This window comes from Tubulanus polymorphus, chromosome 8 (genome assembly GCF_964204645.1).
Source record: "Tubulanus polymorphus chromosome 8, tnTubPoly1.2, whole genome shotgun sequence".
Lineage (NCBI taxonomy): Eukaryota > Metazoa > Nemertea > Palaeonemertea > Tubulaniformes > Tubulanidae > Tubulanus > Tubulanus polymorphus.
In genome coordinates, this window is record NC_134032.1 from 11,258,820 (window position 1) to 11,279,879 (window position 21,060).

General features: G+C 38.3%; 1 protein-coding gene across 1 annotated transcript; it reads left to right on the forward strand.

The window, feature by feature from the left end:
• The first annotated feature begins 1,730 nt into the window (after positions 1-1,730).
• LOC141909689 (glutaminase liver isoform, mitochondrial-like) lies at positions 1,731-18,974 on the forward strand. Its single transcript, XM_074800260.1, has 15 exons — positions 1,731-2,230; positions 3,255-3,317; positions 4,638-4,691; positions 7,793-7,883; positions 10,991-11,127; positions 11,647-11,856; positions 12,451-12,614; positions 12,883-12,974; positions 13,610-13,668; positions 13,769-13,886; positions 14,416-14,592; positions 14,881-15,012; positions 15,527-15,681; positions 16,204-16,344; positions 16,680-18,974. The coding sequence occupies exons 1-15, from the start codon at positions 2,058-2,060 to the stop codon at positions 16,897-16,899; spliced, it is 1,986 nt and encodes a 661-aa protein (XP_074656361.1). The 5' UTR covers positions 1,731-2,057; the 3' UTR covers positions 16,900-18,974.
• Positions 18,975-21,060: the final 2,086 nt, after the last annotated feature.

Genomic DNA, 21,060 nt, shown 5'->3' on the forward strand with positions numbered 1-21,060 from the left:
TTTCTGCACATTATCCCAACAAAGCGAGTAACCTGAGGATGATCAAAAGATTTTAAACATGTAGTTAATATTTGATATATATATATATACGTAAATTGTGTAATGCACGTATTACTGGTACAATCAGAAACATACTTGTTATTTGGCTGGTTTTCGCAGCGAATTGACGCTGAAAGAATTATAGATATATATATATATACTTATTACAATGTTAATGAAAAAAATTCATGTGACGTTTAATGAAAAAATAGGTTTACTTCAACATTTTGTTTCATGTGCATGATATCTTTGTCGTAAGTTTCTCGAATCCTATCGACAACCTTCCGCGTACATACAGGTCCGAAGCAAACTCCGAGTTTAGAGAAGCATTGATATAGCTGAAATCAAACGGATTTATGCGATTGCATTATACATGTATCAACGAAAAAAACGATGTAAAGTGTAAATGCATCTTACTTGCTGCCTGCATCCACTTCGCCACATCTGAAGAGAATTGATTTCCTTCAAAAAACGAACTTTTCTGCAATTTCTAGAGTCTAGAATTGTTGACACTACGAACCCGAAGCGGTTATCCGGTGTTTGTGAATTTCTATGAATAAAAATCACTAAAATGTTACTATTGAATGCTTGAGGAAAAAAAACAGCAAACTTCAGATCTCATACCGTTTTCCTGCCATTAACGATAACAATATACTTGTTAATGCGGGCATTGATCCTTTGATAGCGCCGACTGTTTCAGACCACGAAAACTGTTCCATATTTTCAAGCGAGGCTTCGTCAAAAAGTGGCGATTTTGTTTGCATGAAGGCCTGCTTCTCTTTCTTGATGAGTATACTTACTACAGCAAGTAGCTGAATAAATGCAACCTTACTCTTTTTTAAAAGTAACAATATCGCTCCTTTATAATTCGAGTGGCCGATCATTTTTTGGGCCTGGTGTCTGAAGTTTTTCTGGAATTGATATAATATATGATATGTGTACATACCATTACATTTGATTTTAATCTAAGAACTATATAGCCCATTGGTCTTAGTCAATTTCAGAAAGGCCTGATTATTTCAGGTACAATCTGAACTCAAATGAATAGTCTATCCTACCACAGAGATTTTTGTGGAAAAACCAGCAGCATCTCCTCCGCCTTGTTCAACACTTATTCGTTTTGGAAGCCTAGACGTGGAGCATTCAGGTGAATTGTGTAGAGATCGTTTTGTTCCCCGATTGAATACCGGTATCGAATTATTTCTAGACTGAATTTCAACTTGAAATAAACAAAGTTTTGCGAAATAAGATCGTGAAATGATTCACTTGATAAACATTTTTCTGTGTTTGAAAAGTAATTGATTAACTTATTTTGGAAACTCACCTTTGATCTCATTTAATTCTCTTGTTTTTTTACTATATGCTTCTAAAAGTTTAAAACATGTGTAACAAACGAATTCCTTTTCGGGGTGAAGACAAAATCCGTATTCCAAGCAGACCCTTATTACTGAAAAACCCTTAGCAATCTCACGTGTTTTGTGGAATCTTTTCCACCCTTTCTGCTTAGCTTCGAAATTGCCGCCGCAAAATGCGCACTCGGAAGGCGACGAAGGTGCCATCTTTCAATAAACTACGGCAAAATACCACTCGACCGCATTGGAATCCCGGTCGGTTCTCTTGATTGACAGCCGGATGTTATTGTTGCGGGTTGCCACGTGACATTCTATCATCGGCTTGAACCGATTTTCAGATTCTAAATTGTCTTTCCTTTTTTCATTTGAAAACCAATGCTACCTAATGGTGTTTTATCCTCAAACAAATATATTGAACAAACGCATGTTGTCATAAGGTTAGTGTAGATAGTTTATTTATCAAAATCGGTTATTTACAAGCTGAGATATCGCAGTTTGAACACGGACAAAAAAGCCGACCAAATTCTGGTCGGCAACTGTACAGCGAATTTGAATGCACGCGTCTGGGTGGTTGGTTACACGAGGATCGTAGAGCGACGGAGATCACTGGTGGAGACAACCACTGCCAGTGCTGGGTGAAAAATTGAACCTGAACCCGGGCCTAAAATGCCCATTGTACGCGCAATCTGTAACCAACTGAAGCTCTCTAATCTTCTACGATGGCGCCGGGTGATTCTTCAACCATCATCAGGATTTTTATGCGAGTCGAGACAAGCGAGCTCGTTTAATCGGGGACCCAGCGATCTGACACATCATGAACCAGCTGGAGAAGTAACCAGGTGAGGATTTCTAAATTTTAAATTGATTGCCTGATCTTGATATCAAACTGCACGAGAAGGCGCCAAATGAATGAATGCTGGCTACATGCCAAATCTCCTACACCCGACCATCATAAATTTGTGAGTGCAGTCTCGTCAATTAATTCTGAAGGCTGTGACCTACATTTCATTCATTAAAGACTATCAGTATTTTAATTAGGTCAATTACGACTTCGTGATCAATTGCTGTTTGAATAGGGTAACTCATTATTATTCAGCTGTCTGTGGTAATTAGTTTCACTTTTCGGATATTTTCACAATTAAAGCCATCTGAGCATAAAAAGTTTACCACCAATGATTCGGATAAGGTACCATTACACCACCAGTAACTAGTACAAAAATAGCCTGAGAGCTTAGCTTCAGGCACTTTTCAGGGGTTGAGGAACAGGGACTGGGTCATTGCTTGTTACTTACCGGTCAGGCTACCTAATCATTGGTGGTATTAGCTTTTATAAACGGATGGGTTTGAAAGTATCCGATCGTGACACTAAACCATAGACAGGTCGAATAGGTCATTGCGAGTATCTTTGGGCACTCGTAACAGATACAATTTTAGTCTCGCAGATAGCTTAAAAATTTGACTCTGACTTATGACCAAAGCTTATTTTGGATCTTAACCAAGCTTACAGCTTCTGACAGTTTTATACCAGTTTTGATCATTTTGTTGCCAATCTAACAACCCAAGTCCTGTCGAAATGCGGGGACCGCTGAGCGAGGAGGCTTTAAAAAAGATATGAATATATATAATATGTTTCACTATGCATTTACTTTTCAAATTATCTTGTGGAGGACCCCAAACCCCCTAGGAAACTTTCCTCTGCGCGCTTCAGTTCTAACGAACTTAAAACCAGTCTAACTAAGCTTGCTTCGGTAATGTAGCTAATCAAACAACCTGAAACCGGTCTTAACGTCTTTAATAACCATATTACGATTTGCAAATTTTTTTCACGCGATTTTCTCTCTAAACGCGTTTGTATTTTTTCAGAGATTTGACCAATCCTCAAAAATTATTCGAAACCGTCGATGAATTATTTGATTCGTCCGCAAGGTAACTTTTTCACGCACCTCCGCGTATTGGCTAACTAGAAACCCGAAATCAACGCACCGCGACGTAAAATTATTACTGGCTTTTTTTTCATCAATATCGATAACTGGTGTCGTTGAATGTTATCACGGCAAGATTGTTGTAAATATATATGCTATCGTAGATGAATTCGCTTTTTACCATTGTTTGACTCCCGTTGGAAACCAGGATTCGAAGGGAACTGGGAACCGTCTTCAATAATGCATGCCTCGAACACCTTCTTTTTCATTCTCTCCCGCGTGCTATGAGCCTGACCAGTTTACGGTAGAATTTCACCTTTTCGATCTCAATTCCAGGCCTGCGTTCTCATGTAAATAAAATTCATCTTAGCTGCCTTCTTCCAGGGCTGCCAAATCTATTCCTGATTTTCAGTTGTTGTTAGAATTTTATAACAAGAAATAAGCCTACTGGTTTGATGCAAACAAAAATACCAGTATGAAAAATGTTACCAAGGGTCTTACTAGTGATGACTGATTAATTTGAACATTTACTTTCATATTTCAATGAAATGTTACCGGTACTGAAAAAAATTTGTTACTGATAGCACTCTTCAGAGATTGGCAGCCCTGTTGTTTGCGAAAGATAGTCGGCCCATGTTCCACAGCGAAGACTTAAATCGAAATACAGGCTATTTATAATCTCTTTATAAGGACTAGACCTTTATTCAAAATGAGCTAAGTTCGGTCTTAAAGTCACGATTATGGAATATGGCCTTGAATTTCGTTTTTACGTTATTCCGAGTTCACCTCGAGCTCAGGGAGAGATTGAATATTTTCGTCTTATTAGTTTGAAACCTTGGAGTTATTATTCCAACGAAATAACCACTCCAAAGTTATTGCAGACTCCGTAGCAACACCGATACCCGCCCGCAACTATCGTAGAACTGGGTTCAGATTTCAGTTTCATGAAAAGAGTTCAAAGCTCAGAATTTTGGTTGGAACTAGTTAACCAATAAAGATTATACTCAAAGAATGATACCTTGTTTCTTCTCCTAATCGGTCGTAATCAGTTCATTTCTATAACTGTTGGGTCTGTCATGGTAAAATAGATCATGCTTTGAAAATATAGTAATGTACAAGGTAAATAGGCGACTGACTGGGTCAACTTTTAAGCTCAGCAGAAGTGAGAAACAAGGTATCAATTTTATTCAGTCTAACTTAGTTAAAGAATGATGTTGGTGCCAATTTGACTTAAGCCTTTTTCGTGAAACTGGATATAGACATATATATTTTTTTTTGTTTTCGGTGGTCATTCGATGACTTATTGAATTGAATTTTATTTCAGGTTTATTTACGATTACTCAAAAAGTCACAGTCTAAACCATGTATCTGTAATAAGGTGTGTGTGTGTGTCCAGTATTTATATGTATACCTACTGATTCAGACTTATGTTTAATTACAGCTAATCGCGCTGGGCCGGGTTTCACAAGAAAAAAAAAAGATCAAATAATACCTCTCCATTATTTCAGATCCAGTTTAAATGGATTAAAAATTTTTTTTTGTGAAACTGGGAACTGAACAACATAACATTAACGGCTTTATATTTCGCTTATTAAACCAAGCCTCCCGCTTTCCCTGTCTCGTCTCTGTTTTCCTTGAAATATTCCTAGATATGTTTTCGGCGAGTGATTACCTTTAAAAACCGTACCCGGAATCTAGAATAACGGGTCTTACAGAGACGGAGGGAAATAGAGAGCTAGGGCCATTTGCACGACCAAGACTTGGAAGACTGTCCGATATCATTTTGGCTTCGATAGCCAATCTTAAGACTAGTCTAAGGATAATTTTGGATCTACAACCAATCTAAACAGAGATGCCAACTGTTCCTGATTTTCAATATTCAGTTACTATTGTATAATGAGAAATACTGATTTGATTTGTTTGATGCATAAAGAAAGATGTTACTGAGGGTTTTACTGTTGATTACCGATTAATTTGAACATTTTCTTTCATATTTCAATGAAATGTTACTGAAAAAAATTCAATTTGTTACTGATAGCACTTTTCAGAGATTGGCAGCCCTGTTGTTTACGACAGGTAGTCAGCCCATGCTCCTCAGCAAAGACTTAATACAGGCTCTTTATAATCACTTTACAGAGGTTGGCAGCCCTGGTCTAAGTTCATTTTGGTGCTATAGCCAATGTTAACAAATCCAGCCTTAAGTAATAAAAAAGTCGCAACTGTGCAATTGGCCCGTTGGTTGGTTTTTAATCTAGTTTTGATTTTACAGAGCTTCAGATGATCTAATCGCGGACGTATAAACTAGAATGTATAATCTAGTTCATACGTTTCTCTATGATTTAATTAAAATGTATGCATTTGTTTGTTAATATTGGTAGCAGCATGATAGAAATTATCGCCTAATTGCTGAGTGTTAACCCCCTAATTCCGACCCCCTTGACTTGTAAAAACACTGTCTTGCGCTGAACTCTCTCCCTTTGAGACTATTCTCGCTAAATTTCGGTGTTTCGATTTGAATGTTGTCGAATTTGTTGCATTTAAAGCATGTTAGACCAGTTTGGCAGCTTAATCACCAAATGAACTTTTATAAGTAACGAGCAATAGGCAATTTTACCTTTTTTCCTAAGGCAGGGTTCAACAGACGTTCAAGGCTTCCACAGTCGCAATAAGAAACCATTGAATTCCTGCAATTTGTTTTGGTGTACGTTTAAAATGTGTCTGATTAATTTTAAATTCGCGATAAGATTTTTTCAATGAGATTTAGCTACGCATAGATCTGCGTTTTGATTTGACTCCGGAGTCATTTAACTCGATAAGAGTCGACTTCATTTTACGGTAAAATACTCTGCGTAACTCAAATTCCTCGGGACCGTTTCATTTTGTTTGAAATATGCAATATCTTGCAGACATGATTGCAGTTTTTCTTTAGTTTTGAATGAACCGATTATACTATGAGCAAGACGAGATTTCGAGGTATTCAAATCCTAGGTTATGCAGAGTCTTATTATTTTCAATGCCATTTATAATATTGACTGTTATTCGAGATTCTCCAGTCACCTGTTACACTCCGTCTGCCTGTGCGCTCCAGTCCGTCTGCTGTTGTTCAAACATAATAACAGCTTTTTATAATTGAAAAACCCATTTTCTCAACCGCAATTGATAAAAGTGGTTTAATCGAATTTCTTTTTCGTCGTAAATTGATTTATGTAGTAATCGTTTTATGGTCATTTTGCCCGCATACCTCGGCCACCACCCTCCGCTTTTGGTGTTGTTTTTTGACGCCTTAAAACTTTTATGCGTTATTTTAGGGGATATGTGTAAGTCGATGTGCACTACGTCATCGGTATAAGGGTTTCTAAATAACAATCATAATTGCGGATTTCGGCGTTTATTTTCTAATAATCAGATATATTTCGTCATTCATATTTTACATTTGATAAATCTTAATTGTTTTTGAGACGAACTGATGCATGCACAGGAGGTATAGCTCGGAGTGTTCGTACGTGGGGTTCTGAAAAATCTTGGGCCAGGTTTTACAGACTGGTATTTAATTTAGCGTGGGGGTTAACTCAATTCATTTTCAATTGAGTTAGCCCTGGGTTTAAAGTTGATACCAGTCTCTAAAGATATTACGCTTTGAGAGGGTTGGTATTGCATGTAACACTTAGAGGGAGGGGGGCTTGTTGCAAATGATCCCCACTCCTCTCCCATCTTCACGGGTTGTTTTCGCAGGTGTACTATTATCGATAGTTGACTTGTTCAGCTGGTTTAGACTTAATTCCCGTCGCGCTTGTGACTGTTAACTAAAGAATTGCCTGTCAAGTGATCACACGATACCTGCACGGTCAGATTGGAGCTCGAATTTGTTTTCGAATAATCGCAGTGTTTGTTTTCGTCAACTGTCAACAACCGACCGGGTGTTGACCGGTGACCGACTGTCTCATGATTAGGTTCTATTTCACGCACAGACGGACGTTTAAACCGAAGTCGCGAAGTCGACAATACGTGGAATATGTTTTCGACAAAACACGAGCGTTTGTCATTGAAAAGAAAGATTCCAGTCATTGTTGAGAATTGTTTTTCCCGAATTAGCTATAAGGCGGGGGTCAGTTGCACGGTCAATGGCTTAGATTGAGACCAGTCTATTAGTAGTTTTATAGCCAATATAACAACTTAAGATTAGTCTTAAGATTTAAGACATCTTTCGGTTGGCACCAAGTAGGGTCAGTTGTATCGTCACAGCTTAGTTTTGTCTAGAGTGCAACTGGGCCCCAGTTGATAGAGTTCATGGCCCGAAATCATGCAAAGTTTTAACTTCGACATCGACTTAATTTCTTCACTTATAATGACAGCATGATTTGGGACTTGTTTTTAATGAATTTCTTAGCCTAGGTCAATCCCAAATACCACCATTAGCTCTCCCCACCTCACACTGTCGGTCAACCTTTTCAAAAAAATTTTTCATGCTTATTTTTTCAGGGATTCGAAGGAACTACGCAGCGTCGAGGATATTTTATTCGAGTTATTGTGCGATAAAGATGAGAAAATCTCGATCAACCGATTCTTCAACGTAAGATACCGTATATATTCGTCGTTCATTCACGTCCATTTTTTTTCAAAAAACTGACCAAAAAATTCTCGTTACTCGGGGAAACGCAACAGAAGCCGTTCAAACGAAATAACTTTAAGCGAACGTATCGTTATTTTTAGATATAAATGAAACTTAGATGTTGAAACCGATTGTTATTTCTATACTGTTGGAGATAGGGGGTGGCGACTACCCTGGAAACGCTGAGGTTTAGTTCTTCTGTAGAATGTTTTCTTTTTTTATCGTGTGTAAGAATTTTGGAATCCGATGCCGGGTTTCATGATGATCGTGTAGTCGGTCGGTTTTTATGGCGTATCATTCATGTCTGTCGGAATACCTTGAAACTTCAACTGTGTCTGCGGTGAGCTGTGGATGCCGGTAGTCGAGGGGAGGCTGGGAGAACGTTTGAGCGAGTTCAGCTACGTGTTAAAAGTTAAAAAAAAAGATTTAGCCTATTATATGAAGCTGGTAAAACCCTGGACATAAGCAACCTCCGGAGTGGGGTCTGAAAATGTGGAGCATGTGCTAGGCACAGCGAATGGCCTTTAGCGTACCTGGACGAATGTTGAAGGAATGCAAAGGAATAAACCGATTTATGAAATGCCCTGAATTCAGTGGGATGTCAATGAATATATTCATTTTAGAAAGTAGGATGAATAGGAGAGAGTCCAAAACGAATCTTTGTCAATTTTTGATTTGATAAATCGATTTTTGTTTTAGTCATTTGAATTTGTGTATTATGTAGTTTTAATTGTACCAAAAATACGTTTTATGTATTTTTGATCGTACATATAATCTATTTTGCATGCTATGAGTGTAGCTAGTTTACTAATACAGGAAAGTTCAGTGTATATGTGTGAGAGGAGGAGATGGGGGTCTTGGCAACTTTCCGTTATTGCTACGAGTAAATGGCCTCGATGCTGTACATGTAAACATTACAAGAACAGCCTTCATCGTTATGTTTAACTGGTGATGAGAACGAACTGGAAAATAGAATCGTAGAGTTTGGGGTGAGGGGAGGGGTTTAATAGGTCTGTCTGACGTGACACCAGACCCAGTCCCACACTTTGCAGCTAGAGAATAGAATTATAGAGTTAGGGGTGAGGAGAGGGGTTTTAATAGGTTCTCCAGACCCAGTGCTACGGTTAAAGTACATAAGGCTCGAACTTGAGCTGTTTCTGAACAGTATTTTTCTTTTATTCGCAATGTAATTTAATGCACGGGTAAATAATATGAAATTCTCCGGAGTCGGTGCCAAAAGCAAATATCACCACCAACACAAACGCACGGTTTATGAAACATTGCCAAAGGTTAAGAATGTGCGCATTGTGTCAATCAATGTGAATATGGTTTTAAAAAAAGATAGCGACAAACGAACGAAAAGTTGCTTCTAGACTCGATTATTTAAGACTGGGTGAATTCAGATGCAAGTATTTGAAAAAAAATTGACCAGAAAATGATAATAGTCGACGGAATAGTTTATGCTATTTCAGGTTCAACCCATGAAAAGCTTTTAGGGGGGTGGGGTTATTTTTATGCGCTAATGATTTTGAATGAAGATATATTTCATCCGGTATGAACTCGCGTCGGGAGGGAGGTGCAATTGCTTTATTCACAGCACTTGAAATAAGTCGGATGGTGGGTGGGGCTCTCAAATCGTTTTTTTTTTTAAATAATTTTCGTAAATTTATTTGGACCTTACAGAGCAGAATAAGACAATCATAAATGTACAAAATGTGTCGAGGTTTCGTCCAAAGCCAAACAAGGCTGTACTCAAAGAGGGGATGAAATCTAAACACTGATGCTGACAATTACAATGAGAGTAGAGATTCCCTCCTGGATATACTAGTCAGGTACAGAACATGGGTCAGTTGAGAAAAGCCAATTGGACAGGGGGGTTTAGTAATATTGTATACTCACCGGACTAAAAATTAGGGAGGGGTTAAGTAATATTGTATACTCACCGGACTAAAAATAAGGCGGGGGAGGGTATCTATTGTCAAGGGCTCTGAAGGATCTTTTGGGAAACAAAATTTTCAAGTATTTCACACGAAACCGTCACTATTAATTGATTCAAATCTATCATTTTCTTGGGATACTGGCGATGCAAGATCGAAGGACAAGACAAATTTCTTAAAATTCGTATTGTCACAATATCTGTATTGATTGACGTTGTGTAATAATGAATTTACCCGAGAAGTGACTTATTGGTCGGGGTTTAGTGCGAACGTCAATCCGTAAGATTTATCTCCTTCAAAATCCAATTACTGATAGATCGATCCCCGCTCCTGCGCGATTCCTGTAATCTGCTTATAATCCAATCACTGTGTAGAACGAGAGCGGATCAATATCCATTCCGTCTGCTGCGTTTTGAAATATTGATTAACGCGTGTTCAAACGAATCCGGCTCCAACAACTTCACAGTTTCATCGGTAACGACTAAAATGACACCGAACTGAACGCATTGTTTTGTAGGTAACGAGTCTGATTATCAATTCTGAACCCGGTTTCAATTCTGAACAGTTCTTTTAACGGTTAAATTTGACTCAATTTAGTTCGTGTTCATATTAGCCGCGGTGGCTCGGAGACGATTTGGCTCGGGCCAAATTGGCCTTGATCAGACCCCAGTCAAATTAGGCCCATACCTAACTACATGTACATAATGCATTCACATGTAAATCACTCACTTGTGAGGTTAGATACTTCTCTAGTAGAACCAGTTAGCATTCACACGGAATAATTTGACCCGTGCTCAAATTTGGCACAAGCCTCGTCCAACGTTTTTGGTCGGCTATGTTCGGCTTGTGTCTAACAGGCGCGGACCTATTTGGTACCAACCAGTGTGAGTGGTTGGCCCTGGATTAATTTGGCATAGGTTGAATTTGGCCCAGCTCAAAACCAATCGTGTGATAGTGGCTTTTAGTTGCAGCTGTGGCTAAGGACTCTTTGACTTATGATATTTGAAATTCTCTGCACTTGATGTTTCGATGACCAAGTCTTATCAGTCAATGATTAAATAGAATTTATTGAAGATTGATTTTTTCCTCTTGTCAAATTTTTCTGATATTTGTTTTGTTTTGTTTGTGTAGTTGTTACAGTCGACCGGACTGCGACTCAACGACCCGAGACTCCGTGAGTCGATGCACAATTTCACGAGCGTTCAGCGACAAGTTTCCGAATTTGACGGCACGGATGGAATTTTGGTCGACCGCGAGACGTTCAGAGAGTAAGTGTATAGATGTAGATAGCGCTACTAATATCTTCTGTTATAGGTGGCGCTAATAGAAACCCTAGTTTAAAGAGGGTGGTAATAGATAAAAATGATTAGCTAGTACATGTATTTGAAATGAGGCCAGTTTGAAAGACCTGTCTCAACTTGGCTGAGGTGAATTATCCTTGGGTTGTATTTAGGATAAAGTGGTTCCATGACTCTTAATTCTTGGTAAAATTTGACGGAATCATCGGAATGTTGAATTATGCTGAACTTCAGGGGGACCTTAAGATCTGTTTGTTATTATTGATAGCTCATTATATCCAGTATTAAATTATCTAGATTGTCTTACTTGGGGACGGCATTCTAAATTTGCAATAAGTTTCGAGTTCATTATAACAAGATTCCACTGTACGAAATTGAAATTAGTTCATTTTGGATTTGAAGAGTCAAATATCTTCCATTTTCGCAGAATTTTTTCAATCAATTCTAAACGCAATATCAGATTTTTGTTTGGTTTCTATTTGCGCGCAGGTGTGTATCGGATAACGTAGTGTTGATCGGTCGCGCGTTTCGCAATCAGTTCGTTATTCCAGAGTTCTCAAAATTCACCAATCAGCTCGATCAAATCTACTGGAAATGCCGTACGAACACGACCGGTAAAGTGGCTGATTATATCCCGCAGCTGGCGCGATTCTCCCCCGACTACTGGGGCGTCAGCGTTTGCACGATCGACGGACAGCGGTGAGTAAAAATGGATGCCTCCGTGAATCCCCCTATGACATTGTCAAATCATTGCCAAAAGATGGCTGTTGCCATGAACCCCCCATATGACATCATCAGTTTGATGCTGATTACTGTCAGACTCTTGGCTCTACCTCCATAAATCCCCCTATGACATCATCAAATTTAATGCTGATTACTGTAAGACTCTTGGCTCTACCTACATAAATCCCCCTATGACATCATCAAATTTCCAAGCAGTTTGACACTTCAAGAAAAGATGACTGTTACAGCGAATCCTTCTATGATTGGATGGACACTTGCAGAATATAAAGCTACCTCCAAAACTCCCCTTATGACATCACTTTGAATGTATTTACAAGATTTTATAAATCCCCCATGACCCATGACATCATCGAATTATCTATATGACCCTAATATATACAAGTTCGTACCTAGTGTATTTTGAGTGGCAAGAAACCCGAAAAGGGTAGTTCTATTGGAAAAAACAATAGTATTTGCAAAAGGGCACTTTTTTCTGAGGGTCTAGGTATGGCCATAATCAGATCTATATCTACTGGGGACATGAAAGCATGTATTTTCATATATTTTCAGTCATTCAATTGGAGATGCTAATATACATTTTTGTCTGCAATCAGTCAGTAAACCGTTAAACTACGCGCTGGCACTCAGCGACCTCGGATCGGAGGTCGTACACCAGTATGTCGGTCAGGAGCCAAGTGGCGGTTCATTCAATGAACTCAGTCTTAATACCTCGAGTGAGTAGAATTTAAAAATCGGCGAAACGTCGGATATAACGATTTTTTTAACGAATCAATGGACATTTTGGCCCAAATTTGAAACTGTAGAAGCATTGGATCGAAGTTCCTCGGTTGTTGATTTGTTAAGTTGTCTTCAGATTCGACTCAAAACTGTTGAGTTTTTGGTGCAGAGTCTATAACTGGCTCCTGAAGTAAGACTCTAAATTGAGTTCATTCAGTTCAGGATTTTTATCAACGATGTTTATAATTTTCTCTCGTCGCGTAGGTCGGCCTCACAATCCGATGATAAACTCGGGAGCGATCGTGATTTCTTCGCTGTTGAAGAATCAGCTGAAACTCGCCGACCGATTCGACTACGTAAGTTTACGTAATTACGATGTTTATGTAGATTACGTACATTTTCATATATAAACAGGGGCTCTCGGGGGTTTGTAGTAAGTATGACTAAGTCGGAAAGAAATGCTTACTTTTGGAAAAATAATTTAGGCTAGGCACAGATTCATGCTCAATTTTCAGGTAAGATCCTAAAAGTGTTGAAAAGCTCTTAATTTTTGGAATGAATGTCATCACAGGAATTATCCATTGACAAAACCTAATCGATGCCTATGTGTCTGTCTCAATGTTTGAAATCATTAAAAAACTCCATCTTTTGATCAGGATGAAGTTGCTCACTTATGACCTGAAAAATTGCAGAAACAGCTGAATTCAGCCTTGGTCTTACTGCTACAGACCCTATTGCTGATGTTAAAACACACAGGGGTCAGTTGCTTAAAGTTGGTTAAAGTTAACTGGTGGATGAATGCCATAGTGACAATGGAAATTGTATTGCAGCCATGCTGTTTGTCTACCTGTTGACTCGAACCAACTTTTGAGCAACTGACACCCGGAGCCTAATCTAACTGTTGAACTGGGTCCTGAAGAATTAAAGCTGATTAAATCCATCTGCTCTGATAGACTCACTATGTACTGTATGGTTTCACTATTTGTTGCAGATTCTAGGGATGTATCGCAGACTGGCTGGTGGTGAATTCCTCGGCTTCAGCAACGCTACGTAAGTTGAACGAATATCCATTTTCGAAATGCATCTATAGTATTCCTTCGAATAATCGTGAGTAATAATAATTTGCTGATGTTTATTTTGTCGTTTCCAGGTTCTTGTCGGAACGAGAAACAGCCGATCGGAATTTCGCGCTCGGTTATTACATGAAAGAAAATAAGTGTTTTCCGGAAGGAGCAAATCTACTGGAAACGTTGGATTTCTATTTTCAGGTACCGTATGTTCCGGTCTATAAGCCCACCCGGCCTATAAGCTGAGTCTCCTCTTCGGCCTCTCCAGGGGACAGTTGCTCAATAGTTTGTTAAATATAACCAGCGGATAAATACCATAGTAACAATGAACTTTTAATTGTCACTATGTCAACTATCCACTGGATAACTCCGTCAATTTTTGAGCAAATGGTCCTTTTTGCCTTGGGACCAGCAAATAAGCCTAGGCCCTTTATCAGAATCTTACCGGTAGATTACGCTTGATTTGTCTTGAGATGTTGTAAGAGATCAACTGTTACTGATTTTCAGTATTAGTTACTATTTTATATCGAGAAATACTGATTTGATATGTTTGATGCATACAGAAATATGACAAAGGTTACTATGAGTCTTACGGTTAATTACTGATTAATTTGAAAAAACTTTTTTCATATTTCAATGATATGTAATTGAAAAAAATTCAATTTGTTACCGATAGCACTTTTCAGTCCTGGATTCGATGAAAATAAAACTATTGCGTTATATTTTGTAGTTGTGTTCGATCGAAGCGACCGGTGAGTCGGCTAGCGTAATGGCCGCCACGTTAGCTAACGGAGGAATATGTCCGATAACCGGGGACCGCGTGCTCGACGCCGACTCAGTCAGGAATACTCTCTCACTGATGCATTCGTGTGGCATGTACGATTATTCGGGACAATTCGCTTTTCAAGTGAGTATCAAGATCCATTTGTCAGGGCGGCCATTTTGCCTGGAAGTCAGAGAAAGAGGAATTTCTTTTCTTTAGGAAAGTCAGGGAATTTTGTAAAATAAAAAGCTAAAATCAGGGAAAAGTTTAATTTGTTGAGAAAGAGATTGCATGTACATGTATCATCAAACGGTTTTAATATTTGACTTGATTCTTAATGGATCAGTTGCTCGATAGTTGGTTGGTGACTAGCCCCTGCATGTAAGGGAAAAAGCAAAACAAACTGGTTTAATTTGTTGGTTTCATTAACAGGTTGGGTTACCTGGTAAATCTGGCGTGTCCGGCGCGATCATGTTAGTTGTGCCGAATGTATTCGGAATGTGTATGTGGTCGCCACCGTTAGACGCAACCGGTAACAGTTGCCGTGGAATACAGATGTGTCAGGTAAATCCAAAATTCATATCGTCTTTCCTTAGACAGTAGGAATGAAACAGAATGATCGCTTCGCCCAGGTTCAGAATAAACCCGGGTAATCGAGACTGCCTTTATCAGTAACAAATCCTACTTTAATTCAATTGTTGAAATCCTCTAAAATGAGAAGGTTGTCATCAATAACTACCGGTAATCATAATTTTACTGAATTGTTGAAGTCATTGATAATCAGGAGGCCGTTATTAGTTACTGATTGTAATTTTACTGAGTCATTGAGAACGAAAAGGAATAACTTATCATAATTTTTATGAATCGTTTAAGTCATTCGAAATGAGAAGGTCTTCACATTGATAACCAATCATAATTATAATGAAATGTTAAGGTCATTCAAAATCATAAAGTCGTCATTAGTAACTGACTTATCGCGATTTCATTTCAACTGGCCCCTAAGTTTAAGTTGAGTCTATGAATCTTGATTCCTGATTCCTGATTCACAACTCACTTTTTTCATCTGGTGCTATTTCAGGAGTTGGTCAACACGTACAATTTTCATAATTATGACAATCTGAAATACGCCACGCAGAAGACCGACCCAAGACGGCGCCGTATCGATAATAAAGCTCAGGATATCGTTAATTTATTGTTCGGCGCTTTCAACGGCGACGTCAGCGCAATCAGACGGTAATTATAGTCATACTTTGTTAAACTGCAATACTGTTTTGACGTTGAAAAAGTATGAAAATTTTACACGCTCTGTTATTGTTTTATCCCGGATCGTGGCTTTGATTTGAAGGGGAAGGAAAGGGTCGAGAATCATCCCCTGTTTATGTCATATAAGAATGTAATTTATTATCGTTTGTTTATCGATGTAATGTACCAGATTTATATAATCTATTTGTTGATTTGCCAATACCTGTCCCATGTAATTGAAAAGATATTCCCAAGCCTGTACCAATAAAGGGAATATGCCCTGTATTTCATTCAAAGGAGAGGGGTGTTAGTGAGGGGTATCAGGACATCTAGAATCTATCAAATGTCTCTCTCCTTTGTACAAAATATTCGGAAAATTATACAGGGGTGAAAATGATAAATTCCTTCAGAATTTTTTGCGATGTTTGAAAAGATTGATCGACCCTCGACGACGGTGGAATCAAATTTTCATCCCCAATCGACGATTTTAAACGCCGGTGTTGTTTGTTTTAGGTACGCGTTGTCTGGAATGGACATGCGACAGTCGGACTACGACGGTCGCACCGCCTTGCATCTAGCCGCCGCTGAAGGTCACGCGGAGGTCGTTACTTTCTTACTGGAGAAATGCGACGTTCCGTTAACGCCAAAAGACAGGTCAGTGCTTCGAACGGTCACTCGTTTTAAGATATTTAACTTCAGATGGTTACCCTTAATAGCTTGAGGAAATTGGATAATTTTGAAAAATTCCACGGGGGTGTCTTGCATAATGGACATACTGTGTCGTGTCTACACCTCAGTGCGGTGTATCGTTAGTTACTAATATTTCAACATGTTTGACAGGTGCTGCCATCGTTCAATTGAGATTAACTAATTTCAAATAACATTGATACACTTTGATACAGCGTACTAGCAAATTTCATAACCGATTTATACACTGCATTGTGATGTAGAAACATCATTTATGACAAAGTTCTTGTTTGTATCACCAGGTGGGGCTTTACACCGATGTGCGACGCCAAACGTTTCGGTCATGACTCCGTCGTCGAGATTCTGAACAATCACGAACACAAACTGTCTGACTTGGAACAACAGAAGATCGACGACGACAAACAATGTAACGTCGCCAATAGTGACGATAGTACAATCAGCAGCGACGATTATGCTCCAAGTACGAACGATAAAAGCGATTTGGAACCGCACAAAGATTAAAGATCGCGCGTAGGCTCATCATCCGCAACGGCCAAATATAAATTGCCATCAATGAACTGTGATATTATTGTACAGTGTAAAATATGCTGTTAAAATTGAGTAACTTCCAATGCAATGCAATGCGGAGACTGCACCAATGCAATGTAGACTACTGATGCGTTATTTACTGTGCAGATTCGATACAATGTAGACTGATCAAGAGATTGGGGTTCGATTTCAGGAGTACATTTATTGTTACGGCAAACTGTTATTTTAGTGCCTAATGTTCTAAGAAGTATTAGTAGATGCTGGATTTGATGTTTAGATCACAGGGTTCTGTTAAAAAAAACTGGTTTTATTTAATTCCAAAATGAATGAAACTGGTTAATCTAGTTAAAACTGGTCTACAAAACTATGCCCCCAGGTGGTCTCGAGGCAGCGTCGAGGGAATTATTGGCTTTGAAATATCTGGGGAAAAAAAGAATCTCAAGATCTTCTTTTCCCCTCTGAAAACTAGAATATCTTTTAATGAAAATGTTTTTGAGAAAACCTTTTATCTGTACTTCACTTGTTATACTGGGACTGGTTCTTCAGTTGTGAGTTAAATTTCAGGCTGTGGATGAAAATAAGCTTGTTTTGACTGGAGTCCTGGACCCAGTTCCACAGTCATGAGTTAACTCTGAGTTAAAGTTAGTTCATTTTCAAAGTTTTAACCCAGGGCCAAATCTTAACTCAGAACTGTGGAACTGGACCCTGTTATTTAAGTCACGACTGTTGTTCGGTATCCTGATTGTTTGTTTTTTGTTAGTTTTTGCTTTGTTAAAGAGAATATGTTTTATGTTGTTTCGATGAAAAAATTTGCTATTATGACATTCTATTGGGAGTAAGCCCGGGGAAGATTACTGTTCACCCTCTACAACCAGGGAGCTGAATACTTAGAGGTTTATTCTGCGCTTGAATAGGGTTAATTGCTCCAGGGTCTTCTTCACTTCATTATGAATTAATGAATTGATTAATCAGATCACAGCCACTTTTTTGTGCTTTATACCGTAAGATGGTTCGGTCACATTGTTTTATGCAAATTTATGAAAATATTTTTTTCTTGCCATTTTGTCCTATTCATCGGAGTTTCAGGACTTCAACTGTCATTTGTATATTTGTATATATTGTAAATATTAGATACGTTCAAACCTGCTTGATTTAGATCAGTATAATGGGATTTTGATCTAATGCGGATATTACAGCAGTACTAACTTCATTCAGATGACTGGCAACTGCCCAGATTTCTCCGAATTAAGTACAGAGTAAATCCGAACTACTAATAATAGTTTATGTGGTTCCATGGTTAGATAGACCAAATATTTCATCTGAATGAAGTGAAAATCCGGATTGAATAACCTGAATTAGGCGATTTCAACTGTAAATATGTATATCTATGAATGTAGGTAAGATATCATCTTTGATCTGGATTTTCTCATCATGGAATGTATGAATTTCATCAATCCCAGGCTATCTCAATTAAGTAGGTTTGACCATCGTTTGATTCTGGTTACATTTAGGTATAAGTGTTTTTCGAAAGTACATTTTTTGGAAGGGTTTACACCGCTTTAGATCTGACCTACCCGGTAGTAGGAATTGCTCCCTCTCTTAACGTATATGCTGTTAAGATCTGTCTCTCCCTAAGACAAAACTTCAGTATTTAAGGGATTATTATTAGGTACAGCTGCCTTATTCCACTTAACCATGACTTAATACTGTTAGACTGGCCATAGATGCATATCAATTTTTGTGGACCTAGTTCTGTTGTGTGGGTTTATTTTTACTATGGATCCTATACCATAGTGTTAAGTTCTAATTGGAACTAGTTTGATTCTAGACCTGGTTCAACAGTTATGGCTTGATTTTGACTTCCAAACCGAGAACCTAACATCTATAGTGGCGGAGCTTTGGTGAAAATAAACCCAAATTCATGACTTCATGATATTCGATGCTTTTTGAAATATACAGGAATATAGTTTGCCTTTATTTAGTTAAATGTAAATTTTGTAAATAAAAATGATATTTAATTGGTGAAGAATAAAGTCTTATTACAATTATCTCGAAAAAGAAAGTTCCACTTTATGTTGAATTTTATCAGGCCTTTTGAATCTTTTCTCTGAGGTTTTGAAAACCTTTGAATTTTGGCACTATATGAAGATGATGGTCCTGATAATATCGAGGATAAGGAAGGTACATCATCAGGTGATGGAAAAGAAATTCTGATTAGATCGCCATCTATTGGAATTACGCTGAACTGACCAGATTGCTCTCACTGCCCTCTTGCTCTTCTCTGATGTATTGAAATGGCACTCGCCATCTAGTGGATTGATTTAGTAGTATAACGTATTTTCGAATATATCCATCAGATGGCGAGTGTGATCTTAACACATTAAAGAAGATCTAGAGAGATAAAAAGCGATGCAGTCAGTTCAGCAAAATTCCAATAGATGGCGACCTAAGCTAAGGTATTGAATTAGATAATGAACTGGGTTCGAACCCGGTCTATTGTTTCTGATTCTGAATGATCTGAATACTGGAAGCTGATAAACGGGGGTGTCCCAGGTTCGAATCTGATCTATTGATTCTGATTCTGTGTGATCTTGGTGTTGAAAGATGATAGACGGGTGTCCCGGGTTCGAACCCGATCTATTGATTCTGATTCTGAATGATCTGGACATTGAAAGATGACACATGGGGTGTTCTGGGCTCGAACCCGGTCTATTGTAACTGTTTCTGTGTGATCTGCATACTGAAAGAAGATAAACGAGGGTGTCTTGCGGGTTCGAACCTGGTCTATGGGAACTGAGTGACGGGTATGCTGAATTCATCATCTAGCTGGTGAATCTATGATAGGCAGGATTGTCCCAGGTTCGAACCCGATTGGCATTGGTTATCGATTCTGGGTGGTTTCGTTGGGGCCAGATAAAAAGACAATTGATTATCAATTATCAATTCCCTTAATTAAACTCGCCACCTATTGGAATTTCACTGAACTGACCAGATTGCTCTCACTTGTCTCCCTTGCTCTTCTTCAATGTATTGAAATCGCACTCGCCATCTGGGGGATTGATTGATAGTTTAACGTTTTATTCAAATTGATCCACTAGATTTCGAGTGTGATTTTAACACATTAAAGAAGAGCTAGAGAGATAAAAAGGCGGTGTAGTCAGTTCAACAAAATTCCAATAGATGGCGACCTAATGATGGCTTAGGGTACTGAATCAGATACTGAAGGAGTTCTATTGTTACTGATTTTGTGATCTGGATACGGAGAGATGAAAAACGGTGGTGTCCCGGGTTCGAACCCGGTCTATAGTTACTGATTCTGAGTGATCTGTATACTGTCCAGATAATAAACGGAGTGTTCCAGGTTCGAATACGGTCTATTACTATATGGAAATAGAATGAGGGAAATCTGAGGGGTAGAGCATCGAAATGTCCTTTGGATCCCAAATTATATCACAAAAACCTCCCGAAATCATGATATATAGTGTTTTAAATGTATCTATGAATTTAAAACATGTTCAAATTACTCATAAATTAATTAATTTGGCAAAGTAATTATCTTAGTAACGTATTTGAACTTATTTAGAAACGACTGAATCATAGAAATTCCACGCCAGAAATCCGTCAATCTGATAATATCAGAGAATAAAACAGTCGTTTCTAATTAAGTTCAAATACGTGACGAAAATATTTACGTTGCCTAATTGATTAATTTGCGATTAATTTGAATATGTTTTGAATTCATAGATGGATTCAAAATACTGTATATTTTTATTTCGGGAGGTATTTCTGATGTTCTATGTGGTCCTTAGAGCATTTCGATGTTGTACCCCCTCTGTTGGATTTTCACTGAACTAAACTCACAATAGATCCTTTGTGCAGATTCGATACACATTTTCAATGCATGTGTAAAATATCAATTCAACGTCTGTTCAACATCAGCAGAAATCAGAATCAGTATCAGTATCAGAATCACTGGACCAAACATATCTCTGTATTCTCTATTCATCATCTGGAAAACTGGAAATCAGTCAAATAAGTCGGGCCGAACTTAGGACTCGGTTTATCTTCTATGTATCATATCGGTCAGTAAGAAAATTAGTGCGTTTGAAACTGCAGCGTTTGAACCTTTGTTAC